The sequence below is a fragment of the Oryzias melastigma genome, linkage group LG12, assembly GCF_002922805.2.
Source record: "Oryzias melastigma strain HK-1 linkage group LG12, ASM292280v2, whole genome shotgun sequence".
In the NCBI taxonomy this organism is placed as follows: domain Eukaryota; kingdom Metazoa; phylum Chordata; class Actinopteri; order Beloniformes; family Adrianichthyidae; genus Oryzias; species Oryzias melastigma.
The window spans coordinates 8,033,097-8,049,468 of NC_050523.1; the positions used below are offsets into that span (position 1 = coordinate 8,033,097).

The 16,372-nt window shown below is 40.6% G+C and overlaps 1 protein-coding gene across 1 annotated transcript in view; it reads right to left on the reverse strand.

Moving 5' to 3' along the window:
- The window catches only part of LOC112163358 (collagen alpha-1(XXVII) chain A), a gene marked incomplete in the record, with an annotated part of 69,567 nt that extends 53,573 nt beyond the window's left edge, over window positions 1–15,994 (reverse strand). The window contains 4 exon segments of the mRNA XM_024299720.2: window positions 4,356–4,409; window positions 6,847–8,516; window positions 12,888–12,958; window positions 15,536–15,994. Of these exon segments, the coding sequence (XP_024155488.1) occupies window positions 4,356–4,409; window positions 6,847–8,516; window positions 12,888–12,958; window positions 15,536–15,588 (1,848 nt within the window).
- Window positions 15,995–16,372: the final 378 nt, after the last annotated feature.

Below are 16,372 nucleotides of genomic sequence, written 5' to 3' on the forward strand. Positions count from 1 at the left end.
TGCTTTAAGAACTGGGTCAGTGAGTTCCATTGAGGTGGTTGTGACAAATTAGGAAGATTTTATAGCTCAAAACTCAGCATCTTTTGAGGGAAAACTATTATCCAATTGGGAGGAAATAAAAAATCGTTTGAGTTTGCAACCAAATTTGCTTAACTGAATCCAAGATTGTGCTTGATTTCTGTTCACAAAAATATATGACGTATAATTATGGTTTACAATCAAGGCATTTTCGTTCCAAGGATTCTTCGTTTTTACAGACTTTGACTCCTAAACATTTCCTCTTTCACTCTCAGCTCGATTACAGCTGGTTTTATAAAGAGATTGGTCAGCGGGTACAGTTTTAGCCCTAAATAAACTTAAACAAACAAGACATGGTTGAATTATATGTTTCTAAAGCAACTCTGTGGCTCACCACAGGTTGGGCTGGATGCTGGTAGGCGCAGGCTGGCACCGACACTTTTTCTCATTCTCTGGTCCCTTCATGTCCATTTCTCTCGCAACAGGTGTCTAATTACAGGGGGTCAGGGTGGGGCGCGCACAGCTTGATGGGATGGCAAATAAAAATGCAAAGCCTCTGGCGTTATTGTGGCCTCTGTGGCATACAAATCCTCAGCGCTGCAGATGACAGCCACCGATACTTCATCTTCTGATTCCATCTCTGTGGTATAAATATCTTCGTGTGTATAATTTTCAAACACCACCCCATAGAAGACAACACACGCCAGTTGTTCGTTTTAAATCCGGATCCATCAGAACTAGGGTTTCTTTCCCACACAGAAAATAATAATAAAAAACTTTTAACGGGGCGTGCTTCAAACGTCGTCTGGCCTTCGATGCTAGCTCGTAAAAGATGCTTCAAATATAAACCCAGTAGCTGAATTAAAGATAAAAGAGATTCTGTTTGATGCTTTGCCAAATGAGAGTTAATGGGGTAACATTTGATGAACTGAGCTTAGATTACGAGAGCGTGTGAAACGACTGGACGTAGCTGTAATTACAGATTCTTGTTAGCACGCACACGCACTAAAAGGAGGCTTTTCTTTGCCGGTAAAATATTTCACTCTCCATTAGAGCCTGAGAAGTTGCGATTGTTGAAGGACGTGAGTGGAATTTGCAGCCTAATGTCACATAAAATACAATAAAAAAAGTCCCAATACCAGAAGCAGACGGGTTGATGAATTGTGCCAATACTTTTACAGCTTCATACATCATCCAGTGACCAGAGTGTTTGAAAAGGGCAACACTAAGTAATCCAAGGCTTTACAACAATAAAAGCTCCCAGTCAAGGACAAATTCTAAGCCAAATATTTAAAAATGTCGTATTAAAGGGGATCTCAGATGTTTAGAATTAGAAAACGATGTGTGATTTATATGATCCTGAGTTATTTTCCAGAGCAGAGGCCTACACAAAGACAAGGCTCTTAGGGATAATAAGGACTTTAAAAGGCAGATATGCCACTAAATGTTTCCATAACGACCTAACACTTAAAAAAAGTTGTTTGAAGCCGTTTCTATGTCTAGATTTTACTTTTTAGAGCATCCTACATGGTAGTTTGCACAGGTGAGGCAAGGTGGGAGAAATTTGTTTAGTGACAGAGGAGCATTGTGGAGGGGCAGCATGAGGAAAGATGGGTGACAGAGATTTTTTTCCCTTAGACAAAGACCCCATTGACCCGAGAGGCTCCAGTCGAATGGATGCAGCCGGTTGTCAGACAGATACAGGCCTGTTCACTCATGATGCTTCCACATTTTCCCCTCACACCCTCCCACCGCCGCCGCCGCCGCCATTTTTGCGCCAGACCCGGCTATTCACGGACGCCTAGATAAAGCTTCTGGGCAGACATCCGTTGCCGCAGCCACGACATCTCACACTCGCATGTGCGGGATCAGAGGTCAAGGTTCATGGTTGGTGCTTCGGGGGCTCAATGGCGCTCTGTGTGTCATCACACAGACCTTCAAGGCCAGGTCAGCCGGTGCTGCGACCAGCTCTCCTCTTGTGCATCGGGAGTGGAAACACCACTGACATCCTCAGGCTAAACTCCGGATCAGGAGATGATTATTTCCTTGTTGTGGTAAAAATTGCCCCCAAATTCGAACCACACATCCTTCTGGCAGAGGGAAGAACATTTATGCACATACGTGTGAACGTGTGCATGCCTATGTTAGCACATGACAGCAGCAGTTGAGCTTGATAAATGCTTTTGTTTACAGGAAGCCTCCATAACCGGCCTCACTCTTAATATGGGGAGGTCATTAACAGTCTCGGTGGAATCAGACTGTATACCCTCCTCTATATGTGCTTCAATAAAACGTGTGAGGTCGTCTGGTGACAGGTTTTCAAAACCCTTCCTTTTTATCTCTGACAAAGTTCAGACTTTTTTGTTAAAAATACTTTTTCTTTTAATGTTGTGTTTGTTTTCTAAAGCCAACCACTTCCACCATCAATGCCTCTGGCACTTCAACAGCTGGTTTTCTGGGGCAAACACAGGCCATGTCAAAGCCACCGGCATGTAAATCAGAGGTGATAAGTTGATGCAAAATGCTGAGGAATCTCAACAACAAGCAACTTGTATTTTTTTCATGTTCCATATAGAGCCGGTTTATTTAACAGCTTTAAACTTTAGCCCCTCTTTTTAGCAGAACTCACACCGGGGGAGCCTGAACTGCCGTAGCAAAACGAAGAACTGTTTCTTCGCGAGGTGTAATTAATTAGTGTTAATAAATATGAACATATTAAATCGTTTTGATTAATCACAGCCCTAATATTTACATGTTTAAACAAACTCGGCTCAAGCAATCAGTCAAACATGAGATTTTGCTTTGTTATTTTGCAATTTAAGTTTTTATTGCGTTTTAAGCTTTCTTTTTTTTTCTTTTTTTATTCACTTGTTTATTACATTTGTTTTAAACATTTTTTTTCTTATGTTTAGCTTTTAATGTTCAGCTTTTTGTTTAATTTTAATTGTGTTAAGGCACTTTATAAAGAAATAAAGATCACAAAAATCCATTTAATGTTAGATATTGTGCAACAAGCTAAGAGATGAGATCTATAAGGGACTTTAACAAACTCAAAAGTTATGTAAAATGTTATTTTTTTATTTCTTTTAAAATACTTAAGCTTTAAATGCCTTCATAAACCAAAAAAAAATGTTTACATAAGAAATCTAAGAATATAATAATAAAAAATGTGAAAAAAAATGTGCATAATTTTGCTATTTCCTCCCGTAAGCAGAGAAAATCCATCTGGATAATGCTGAAACCGCTTATCTTAATTCATATAAAGGAGGAGCAGTAAGAGTTAAATGATGTCATCGTCATAAATTTACTGTATCACCGTGACAACATAAAAAAATGTGTGGGGTTTGTTTACCAATTGACACTTATGATAACATTGATATCTTCCAGGTTTGAGGAGGGGAGTCAAAACTAAAGGTTAAATCTGATGTTAAAATGTGTATATAAGATAATATATTATAAGAATATTTTGATGGCAACTCCAATAAAAAATTTATAAAAATTATTGGATCTCAAGGAGTCAAGAGAAATTGTGCATTTTAACTATTTATTCAACAATTAAAACAGTGACCTGCACATACGATACACAACCATACCGGTCAGTATTACGCCCGCTTGAGTCCATATGTCAGAGTCGACCAGAAACAGAGGAAGCAAAGGAGAATTCCTGAAAGAAGACCTCTGAATGAGACCATATCTGTTTAACTGCCATGGAAAAAGGAGCCTTTCATTAGCCGGCAGCGAGATTCCTCTGATGTGTTGGTGCAGCCCGCTGCAACAGCTCAGTCAGGAGAAGAAAGTCCAGTGAAGCCATGTGTTCTCTTTCTGTTTACTGTGTTTTTATTAGGCATCCTGTAGCACAGGCAGCCTTTTGAAAGGCGCTCTTTATAGGAGCTTTCCTGTTTATGCTTTGGGGTGGGAGGTCAGCCCTCGCAGCTCTGTGCCGAGTATGGTCAATCCCCGTGCATAGGAAAACTTTGTGAATATATGAAGGCGTTTGTGTGCATCAGCTGGGTGATGGAAGGGGGTTTGAAGTGATGCGGTAGCCCGCAGTGGGCCTTCATAAAACAGGCCAGGTCTTTTAGGCTGCAACACATAACCTGACATTGTCGACTTTTTTCATTATGACTATTTGTGCACGAACGCTCAGTCAACAAGTTTGTCGGTGCGAGCAGCAAACGCACAAACCCAGCACACATAAATCTTCACTGAGCCTAAATATTTGCATTTTTGGGAATGTTACCACAATAAACTGCCGGGGTCAAACTAAACAACAATGAACAGTAGTCAGAAATGAAAGCACTTTAATATTTTTGCAGAGATTGTTTAAAAAATCTTACCCGAGGACCTCTCTTGCCTGGCAGCCCTGGCTTCCCTGGGGGTCCCGGCAGTCCCTGGAGAGAGATTATGCAGCCGGTGATGCAAGCTGAACAACCACACAACTGATCTTTCTTAACACCCAAACAATCTCCAAGTCATATCAGCCGAAACCATCAGGTCATTTAGATTCGCTCTGTGTTTACAGTGAACCCCTCACACCACATGTGGCTGGTTCGCTGGGTAAAAAGGGACCCCCTTTCCTTCTGAAGTACTTCCATCTGACGGTGATGAGAGCTCAGGCTTATCCATCAAAAAAAGATCTCTGCCTTTGCGACAGGAAACTGCAAGAACACTAGAAATAACTGGTCATTTCCTGCGCCAGTCAATGCCCCTGTGTGCTTTTTCTTTTTTCTTTTTGTTAGGCTGGTGCTCATTTGTTTTCTTTTAATTAAAAAACGGGGGTGGGCAAGAAAAAATAACGCCAAAGAAAATTTAATGTTTGTGGCTTTTTTTGGCTTTCTAGTGAGGAAACAAGCATTCCCAAAATGATTTGTTCACTCAAAATCTCACTAATAAATATCTATTTAACTGTCAAATTGAGATCTCTGATTACAGAAACACAAGAATGTTATGGAAAACATTTAAAACCAAGACAACTTGGTTAGAAAATTAAGCAAAATCTGCGACTAAAGGCTTCCGTGCTCATGGCTGCTTCCTGTATTTGCCAGTTCTGTCTGGGATCTGGTTTATATCCTTCTGGAAATTGTAATTGCTCCATTGTGCTGTCCTTGGCAGTTGCCTCCCTGGTTGAGGCCACCGCAATTGTTGCAGGTGGCGTGCTCTATGGTGGTCTATAGACCTGTTTGCATCAGCACTCACTCCTGCCTGTTTTCACACTTCTTCCCACCTTCTTTCTTGGCTCTTGTTTGTACTTTCTTTCTTTTTTTTGTTGAACTAACAAAAAAGTGTTGCTTTCTGAAGTCAACAGGCTTGGAAGTTGTTTATTTCATGAATTCATGTGCCCATGGCTTCATTGTGATGGCTTATTTCAGTGATAAAAGGAGCAACTTCCATATAGTTTCCATGAGAAAGTTCTTTCACAGTCCTTCTGTTTTAAAAACCACTTGAGTTTCTTTGTTTTGTTTAATTTCTAAAAGCATTTCAAAACTCATTCTGCAGGTTTGCATAATCTCCCCATGCATAAAGTCAAGTTTTATCAGCTATACGTCAAAATATTTGATCCAAATTGCTTCCAGATATGCAGTGGAAGCGAACCCAAAGGGAATCGGGTTATAGGCAGCAGGGAAGGTTAATTGCTGCGTGTCTGTGTGTGAACTGGGTGTTTCTCTTGGCAGCAAGAGTCCACGTTTTGCACAATTGAAGCACGAGTTACTGTTACGAACTGAAGTGTTGATTACACTTCAGCTGTCACTGCTGTACAATGGTGATGCTTGGAGCAGAAATAAGCCTATCTTGCATTTTATGAACAGATCAGTGAGTTTAAGCCTGTTTCCTTACTTGAGTACACAAAATGTCTTTGTTTTTTATTAATAAATCATACAGAGATGCACTAATTTAATGTATTGTAGCAGTAGAAAGAGTCCTCAATTCTCAACGTTGGGAGTTTTATCATGTATTCTTCCTTTTTGCCAGTCCTACACTCAGTCATCTGAGCCATCCAGTTGCTATAATAACATTTATAGCCAGAGTCAAGGTTGCAAATCCTCAAAAAGCTACAGAGGTTTTCATCTTTACATTTTAAAACCCATATATTTTTTAAAGAATCAAGGTGCAGTTGTGAGAAATGTTCTGGACATTTTTCAGTTTACAGCAGGAAACTATAAATTTCAAAATAGAAAAAGGAATCTTGTAAAACAAGCAGACACAAATCAGAGATGTAGAGATCTTAGTTAGGATTTATAAAGTTTCAGGTAAAAGATGGTAAATTAAATTGAAGCGGACAGTAGTGATGAGACACACCCCCGAATAATGAAATTGAAAAAAAATTATAAAGATGAAATGATTGTTCTGGTTCTAAGGCTCAAACTTAAGCCATTGCTTTACCTTTGCACCTGCAATAGGAGACTAAAAGTTTACTGACTGGATTGACCCTTGACCTTGCTTAGCAAAGGGGCCAGGTGACCTCAACTAATACTCTCCAACAGAGGAATCTGGTGGAGAGACGGCAAGGCGTCAGACTTGACACGTAACTCCCAGTCTGGAGGGTTGAATGAACCAAGGATGGAGGAAAGATGGGAGGAACAGAAGGACTACTATCCAGTGAAGGAAAGGAGGCAATAACTTTGACCTATTTACCTTTGAAGTCCCTCATGTCTGGTCTAATACTTTTTTATTTGAATTCCATTTGACATTGTCGACATAGATCAGTACAGATTGGTATTCCCTTCTGCTTCCTTGGTTTCATTTTAACATATATCAAGGACAAAATAATGTGATGCTTCTGTGGCTTTTAAAAATCAACAGTTTCAATGACCATTCCAGACTTCTTACCGACAGCCCTCGTTCTCCTTTCAGCCCCTTAGGTCCTCTAGGTCCTGCCAGCATTGGATACAGCGTAGGTGGCACCTCCCAGCTAAAAAAGCCATCAGTGGCAGGAGGCGTGACTATGTTGAATGAGGTCTTGGTAGGGCGTGGACTGACTCCAGGTTTGGTAACTTTGTTATGCTTTGTTGTGTTGGTATTCTGCTTGGAAAATGGCTTTGAGGTTTTAGCAGTGGTCGTTTTGGAGGCTGGGGATTTCGTGGGGTTAACTTTGGATGATGCTGGTGTAGGAGTGACGTCTTTGACAGAATTCGATTTGGGTTTGGAAGTTTTGGGTTTGGGTGTTTTGGGTTTGGAAGTTGTTGGTTTAGGCTTGGGAGACGTTTTCTTTCCTGCTGTTGGTGAAGGCTTCTTGGTGACAGGAGCTTGATCAAGTAAGACATAATTAGGATTTATCTTTAGGGGTTTCTTGTTGGTGTTGTTAGGAGCAGTAAGTTTCTTGGTGTTGGTGGGAACTGTAGGTTTCTTGGTGTTGTTGGGAACTGTAGGTTTCTTGTTGGTTTTGGATGGAACCGTAGGTTTCTTGGTATTGGTAGCAACAGTAAGTTTCTTGGTGTTGGTAGGAACAGTAGGCTTCTTGTTGCGGTCCGTTACTGTGTTTGTCTTTTTGGAAGAGTTCTTAGAAGGGGGTGTAGGCTTAGGGGACTTTTGCTTTTGAACTTTAGACGTTGCGGGTTTGGGGGATGGTGGCTTTGTTGGCGCAGCTGTTGTCCGTAATGGCATTGTTACAGTTACAGTCTTGATACTGGGGGATGGAGCAACCAAACCAAGCTGAGCTGTGACTGGCATCATCGTTACAGACTGAGGAGTGGAAACAATCCCATGATTTGGCTTTTTGGCTTGTGAGGGAGGCACATATCTAACAGCTGAGGCGGCAGCAGCAACACTCTTGGCAAGGCTAAACCCCGTGGGCTTCCTGGCAGTCGGTAGACCACTGCGCTTGGGGGTTGCAGCAGTAGCTGAGATGTTTGTCCTTCTTGGTAGTACAGGCAGCAAAGGGGAGAGGTTAGGCCTGTATGTGTCAGCTTCCCTGCACTGTTTCTTAATGTACCTGCAGTAATTGTGAGCTGCCTGTGCAGAAGGTACCAGGTCAAACTGGCAAATGGCTCCTTCAAAATGCGCTGACGCCTGCTGCTGGATTGTCCGCCCGAGCAGAAAGGAACCCTCAAGCTGTGAAGTGAGTCCTTCCTCACCATCCCACCCAAAGTCCGCCTGAATACTCTGCTCTCCGCAGGAGGCATATAGAGTCACGTTCTGTCCATTAATTCCCAAAGCCAGTTGGTGCCACTGGCCATCATGGGGCTCGTACTGCAGAGCCACTGATGTGTTTGGTCCTGCGTGTAGGACGAGACTGCCCGGTACAAGCTGCAGGCCAAGAAGGAGCTTTTTGTTGCCCGAAAGCAGAGTGAAGAGGAAAGCATTGTTCACTCGATGCGACCGTACACTCAGGACCAGTGCCAACTTGGGCCAAACCCCTGCTGGGATGACTGAGCGCAGTGGAGCCTCAATGTGCGCCTGCTGATTAAGGATGACCCCAGATTTAAATGGAATGACCCCTGCTGGCGCAGAGCGTGATGGCTTCTCTCCTTTAAGCCCCAATTTTTGGAGGATGTCCACATCTGAGAGAGAAAGAAAAATGCAAGTTACGGCAACAAAGAAAGTTTTTATCATTTGGAAAGAGCATTTAATCTACATTATCATTGTCAACATTAAAAAAACCTATTTAATACTGTCAAACAAGGAAATTGCGCAAGAGGTGCACTCATTGTCTTGGAATAATATTGTAACAAAAAAAAAAAGGTAAATATAGTGCTTAAGAATGAATTATAAAAAAAACAGCAGAACAAAAATTATAAGGGACGGTTTTCATTTTATTTCTTTATTTGCTTATTTTTATGGAGTTCCAGCTTGTAAGAAAATGCAAAGTGATGTAGAAAAAAGAAAGGTTTGACTCGCTTTAGCATTCTGTCAAAGGGTGATGATCTGCCAGTGCTTTAAGAAACAAAAACTGTTGGTGATAACAGAAGGGAGTCAAAGCCGAAACACTCAATCAGGGTCACAGCTTGACCTTTAAACCATCAAATACAGACGATAGAAAGATGAAATGCTATTTTTTATACTCCCTAATGACCTCATGTACTGTCAGAGGCATCCCATTATTTCACGCCAGTAAGTACACTAAATTTCTCACATTCCATCACTAAAAAAGGAGTATTATTATTGCTTATGAGATTAATTTAGAAGTAAATTCCACTATCACAGTGATTTGAATTTTTATTTAATTTGTTTCCATAAAACAATAAATACTTTGTTTGAAAGAAGACTAGTTGCTAATTATGAAGGTTAGGAAGCCGAATAAGGAGCATGACTCTATACAAGCTTGTATTTTTATGAACACCGTAGTAGGGAAGCACTTTTGCCTCACAGTGAGAAGGCACTGGTTCAAATCCCTGCAGGGAAATTTCTATATGAAGTTTGCATGTTCTCCCCATGCATCCTTCATAGGTTGATTGGTTACTTTAAAGTGAGCATATGTGACTGTGTGAGGGAGAGATTGTGTCCTACAATGGACGGAAGACCTGTTCAGGGTGTAACCCGCCTTTGCCCAACAGTAGCTGGGACAGGCTCCAGCATCTCCAAGGGGATATAGCAGGTTAGGAAAACAAATGAATGAAAACCATAAAAAAATTTAATCTAAAAAGTACTTAATTTCTCAAATTGCACCATTTTGGCTATTCTGAGGACATAAGTACAACACCTTCCCTCTTGCAGCCAGAACCTGATTCCCAGCCCTTGGCTCAGCTTTCACCCTCAGTGCTCAGCTATCCCAGCTCTCATCCTCTCAGTGACCTGTCACCTATAGGCCTCTCACCATCTATATTGTCTCTGGACTCGTTCTGACCTGCAGTGACTCCCGTTGGTCTAATGAGGACACGGGTTTAGAAAGAAGAAGAGCGACGGAATGTCCTAATATTTATTTGCAGCATTTAAACAGTGGAGGCTTTCAACGAAAAAAATTCTTGTTTCCACGTTGCATAAAAGCATCCACACTGTTGGAGTTGGAAATAGATAATTGAATGGACAGTTTAAAAAAAAAGAGTATAATTGCTTCCCTGTGAAACTTCTTTTCAATTCTTCATAAAAATACACTGTAATTTCAGAACTTTCTTGTTTTGCAGAAAAACCCTCAAAAATTTGGTCTGAACACCAACTTCTCTTTTATACAGCCCCAGTTCTGTATGTACTTTCCATGTACAGTAAAAACCTGAAAGTCTGCATCTTGTCCTAATACATCAGGGCTTTATAAAACAAAAACACGGCTCACACTTGGTGTATTCAATTCTCATGAAAAGGGAATTCTTCTCTGTGTGGTCTTTTCTGAGAGAGGGGCATACATTACATGAAGTTATGCACATACATAGGCTGTCTTTATTCATATACATCTTGTACTATTACTGGGGCATACTGTATATCAGGTTGTGGTTTTACAGCCTGTATCTGGACAGATGTGAGGCAAACATATGAGTGCTGCTCATAGCTCTGTGAGGAGTCACCGAGGGAGTGCCGACACAAAGTCCACAAAGTCCTCGCTCTGGAACTACTGTACAGGATTAAGTCAGAGATTCACACTCAGGTGATACATGTTAGATTGGCCATGACTTGTATGACGAGTTCATGTTGAGATATTCATTTTTCTACAAGCAGGATTGGAATGCAAACATTTAAAGTCATTTTGACAATTCATTTAATATTTTTAAAAGGCACCTGTGACTATTGTCATTCAAATCACTTCATTGTAAATCATACTGTCTATGCATGTGACAAATAACATTTTGAATTTTGATTTTTGATAAAACACTAAACTGCTGCTGCATTATGAACCCTGCTAATCTGCAGTCAACCTTGAACTGTGTTCCAGGTTGTACTGAAACCAATCACATTTCACCTTGTGGAATCAATAAAGCTCCATTCTATTGTATTGTATTGTATTCTTAATTATGATGCAAATAATGCAAAAAAAAAAACACATTTTAGCAAGATCTGAAATGGAGCTTTTGAAGTAAATATGAATACCTGCAGGTGCTACAAAAAATGGTACAGAGAGCAGAAATCACAGGTGATGAACCTGACTTATGTTGTGTACATGTGCTAAACATCAAGTGTGAACCATTGTATCACAAATGGGTTGGAATGCTTACTTTCCAATTTATGTTTCTCAAGAAACAATACATAATTGATTCACTGAAGTCATCCATACCTGTTACCTAGAGTTAAAGCCACCATAGTTGTCACACTTCTGAGCTCTACCATCCCCTCATGGTCAATCGATCTTCTGTTTTTGGAGTTTTGGAAACATTTGATGACTTAAACCAACCCATAATACTGTATATCAATCAGGGGTAGTGGGCTTATATTTAGAGTCTTGGGTTTGAACCAATTTGTTGGCATAAATCCCTAAATTTAATTTAACTTAATTCTTTACCACCTAACTAGTAACTATCATTCTAGTGCACAACAGATAAAAAGTGTTGTATCATACATTTGTCTGGTGTTTGAGAGTATCACAGCCTCTAACATGTACCAGTAGTTTGTTCATGAAGGTTCTCCGTGGTCCAAATGGAGTTATCTTGTAAGCTTATTCAGGTCAAACGGACTTGAAAAGTTTCGTTCCTCATCCAAGGAACTTCTTGGGTCTAAATTATACTTGTTAACTTTATAACCATCTGAAAGCTATAAAGCCTGCCTCCTCACCAACTTTAATGCAGACTAAGAGGTTCTCTGGATGAGGAACAAAACTCCCCATGAAGTAGAACTGACGTGACTAAGCTCCCAGATCGAGCATCCGTTTTGTTTTTTTGCATGACATCAGTTAATGAAAGAAATCTTTATGATCAGAATGGAATGCCATAAAGGTTGCAGCATATCTTTCAAACCCGCTTGACTCAAGTTAAATCAAATTATGGATGAAGCTTCAGTTGGCAACTTGGAAGACGAGATGCATTTGTTTAATCTAATAGATATGCAAAAAAGAGAGAACTCTGGTTTTCAAGATTTGCCACTACTTGTTGATTAGCTGGATGTGGAAATTTCACAGTTTGATGGACTCAGTATCCATCTGATATGAATTGAAAAAACGCATACTTATAGTTGATTTTTTTGAAGATTTTTTTTTTCATTTTAGAACAACTGCTCAGAACCAAACAAATATTTATTTATAATTTAATATCAGTAAAAGTAAGATGGTTCTTTCAAAATGCTATAACACTACAATCTAACTTTTTTTTTTTTTAATCCCATTTTGCCACCCATGACTGGAACCACTTCCAGCATCCATGAAGGCAACTTGTAACATCAAAGTGGTGGAGTAGCTGTTTTAGGATTTTCAGATGTCCTTTAATGATGACATCATCATCTTGCATCAAGAGACTCAAGCCCACACTCGGTTTACTTTTCCTCTTCGTTTTTGAGTATCTGTGACACTTGGATTGTGTAGCTCCTGTTTGATTTATGTGTTTTTTTATACTGTAGCTGTCTACCCAGGCTTTAAATGTTTTATGTTTATTATAAATAAAGCGAGAAACAGTGTTGGACCCCCAAAATCTGTGAGTCTTTTAGGGTTTTACATTTCTCTGCCCAATTTTGTGTTGCTTGTGATGTGATTCCATGAATCTCAACAGTCTCTTGGGAATCATTTAGTCCAAGAAAAGCTTAAAAGGATTAGTCTGACAGGACAAATCTGTCAGACAAATCCTATAAAGAACGAAAGTGACCCATGAGTTTTGAACTGTAATGTCTACTATCTGATCATCATTCAATTTGTAGTGCTAAAAATGTGATGCCATAGCAACCACTACTCACAAAAGTTAGTCTACGTAGTTGAGCTAAAAATAAAAGTAATAAAATGACACGTTTTTGTGTTTTTTTTCCTTTATAAGTTCAAAAAGAGAAACTGAAAGACAAGAGGAAGTTTAAAGAAGTGGAATTCTTACCTTCAGAGTGTACTTGTGCACGTCCTAGGTAACAAGTACAATATAAAAGTGTGCAGAGCAATAGGGCTCTCCTGTGGGAAAAACAGAGAAAAGTGTTAAAATGTTCAAATCTGTTCTGATAAAGCTACAAACTGTAAAAAGGAACATTATAAATGTCTATTAATCAAGCATTTCCTAAATAATATACTATGTAAGTGTTGAGTGATGCTTGCTAACAATTGGTTTAAACTTTGGCCTAAATTATAGAAAAAAATATGTTTTTATCTTTCAAACTATTTGTTTGTGTGCTTCTTTAAACACAAAAAACTCCATAAATGAGCCAGCAATCATCTTGAAATCATTAAACTTACACCTAATTGTGGATACAAGCCAAACACTTTGTAATGAAACCTCCTGACAAGAACAAACAAATGGAGTCTGGATTCTGCAGAAGCACTTAAAGCCCCTCTGAAACCCCCAACACGCTTGCAAAGTTGTGCCACACTTAACCGCTAACTCTCCATCCAGCAACAAGAGAAGCACAAACACAGAAAGAAGTCAAATGAAAAAAAAAAACCCCTCAACACGTCCAGGTGTGCAGCAGATCTTAAAGAGACTGGCCTGCTATGCAGATTTAGAGCCCAGCAGGGGAGCGAGATCTGGTGACAGGCAGTGGAACCACTGTTTACTGCTGTGGGTCATCCAGGCACGCATGGTCACACACGTTGGAGGAGGAAATGTGTATAACAGCTGGGTCTTAAGGGCCACAGAAGCAGACAAACAGTCTTCCATATAAATGCAGCCAAAAGGCCACTTTTGTGAGGAGACCTGTATATTTACCTGAATCAGGCTCAACAATAAGGCGCCTGTCTCTGTGGATTCTACAAAGAGCTCCAGCCTTTAAATGATCATGATTTTGTAAGAGCAACACACAGTATATTTGTGTAGTCTGGCCCTCCTGCTTTTCCAACTCCAAGATGCTAATAAAGCTTCATCACAGTCATCTGCACACACAGCTGGCTGTGGTTACACAGGATGTGTGCCTGTGTGTAGCTGCATGCACAGATCTCCCAGACTCCAAGCTGATTACAGTCTGATTCAGTGTCTTATCGGCTGCGGGGGGAGATCCGAACCCCTAAAATGAGTCATGAATGCAGCATTTTTTTTTTCTTCTTTGCTGCAGTTAACTGACTTGTTCTGCTCCTCGGGCTGTTTACATCAACGGAAACTCGAGCAAGTTTCCTGGGTAACGGCACAGTTTTCGTTGGTTTTTCATACTAAAAGGTCACAGTAGCTTGTTTAGATTTTCGCTGTGGCGTATTTGAGGTGCACCTGACAGATTGGGCTTCTTCTTTTTTGCTTTGAAGCAACAAGGAGGATGTTCAGTTCTAAGCTGAATGGACAGAAACAACCCTTCTCCAAAAAATTCCATCTCTAATCTCTAAATCATCGGGCTTTGCTAAATATTATTACAGTCAGCTGCATAGGGATCCCCTATCAAACACAGTATAATATTTCTGACTGATCTGCAAAGACAGGTGGCCCTCTCACATGGTCATCATCTGCTCCGTCTGTTATAAACAAACTTTTTACTTTGTAGTAATATCCTATGGCTCATTATCAAGCATTACACATTGTTAAATATGATTTAAAACATGCAGTAGAGGTAAGAAAATTGGTCTTAGTCATGCATAAAAAAGTTGCAACCAACTTACAGACCAGACTTTGCCAAACTAGACTCAAAGAGCGACGCCTAGTGGTTGTAAGATGAATAACTCCTGCCTGCAACCTTCCAGGTAAAGCCTAACAATCCATACAAATCTAACTTTAGCAAGGCAGCTGCTGCACTTTTGGGGCTTATTGTCTGTGCAACAAAGTGTCTAAAAGTCATCCTTTGTTTTCTGTCTGAGTAATCAGCTTGGTGAGTCATGAAGGACGCTGATTCAGACTCCCCAGTCTGGATCTATTATCGCTATTTTTTTTTAATAATCTACTGAAATTCCCACTTTCTTGCCAAATTAGTTAGTTAGATAGACATGCGGAGTTTCCCTAATTGCACGGATCTAGAATGAATGAACTCCTGGCTTGCAGAGCATGCAAGGATGCAGCACCTGACTCCAGATCCGTGCAAACTCTCGCGTCAATCAGCTGCAGATCAACAAAACCAACTTCAACAGATGTTTTCATGAATGAAAATCTTAAGCGTGTCCACTTTTAACAGCACTTTTCCATCAAGGCACTCATCCTTTTTTAATGAGTGTGCGTAAAAGCGGCTGCGTAAAAGTGGAAAAAGTGGAGTGCATCCCAACAAAATATGTCAAACGAGTAATAGCCACTAATAGGGACGTCGTGAAACTTTATGGGTCCAAATAAAAGCCATATTTTTGTAGTTTTTGAGTCAGTTTAGTAAATATTAAAGTCCTAAAGGTGAGAACATGCATGGATTATTTACGCGCAGTAAAAACGTGCATTTTTGCGCAACACATTTCAGATACAATTGTACAAATTGATTTATTTTAGAACAATAAATGATCAAAAATAATCCAGAGTATAGTGGGCATCCCTCCTGCACAGAGCTGGAGCACAGCCAGCCGGCACAGCGCAGGTAAGCACATGGACGCATCAACTTCCACCCAAAACATGCGTATTCTTAAAGAAATGTCACTTACTTTGTGCCAAAACGAGAGGTTCTGCAATCTCTCCTTCGGGTGCCTAAATTCATTTGTATTCATTTGTCCTGGCAGTCAAAAACCTGATCCGTTAATCACAGCGTGACTCCTTTGGAAGCAGAGGGGAAGGCGAGCGTCCCCGTTTTACGCATTTGACAACCTTCCGATGAAGTTCCCGAGGGGAAAACTCATGTTGAGCAGCCTGTCAAGCCCGACATAAATTCCTTCTCGGCGGCTGGTGTGACAGAGTCTCCCTGCGCAACTGAAAGCTGAATATTCCCTGGCGTTTCATTCATCAATGCCGATCCAGATCGAGGGACGCGCAGCCCGGAGCGAGAGCTGGGTTGTTCGGAGGCGGATAACGGAGTCAGGAGCGCTGGACTCATCCCTTTCCTTTTTAAATAGGTTTTCTGCGGGTAAAGCGGTGGTGGCTGCAGCGCGCAGCCAGGTGTCAAGTTACAAGCCCAGCGGTTGTGTGGAGCAACTGCACTCCTTCTCCAGGGGGTGGCCACATGGCCCTGACTACAAGCTGTGCAACACAACACATAAAAGAGAATGATGCTATGTGTTTAACAAGCAGATTGTGTTTGCAAAATGCAAAACATGTGCATTAGTTCTTAACTTGTGAGGGGGAAAAGTCAAAAATATTAAGAGGAGATTTACTCAACATCCATCTAAATTGCTTCATGATGCAAGTGACTGAAGATGCATGTGGAGAAGGTACCTGATGCAGTCTCTATTAACAGGGTCATGGCCAGATGCAAAAAGAGGCAGACAAAGACTCTTACAGAGGTACCAATTACCCAGTATTTTTCCTGCCCCGCTGTCTTCAGCTTT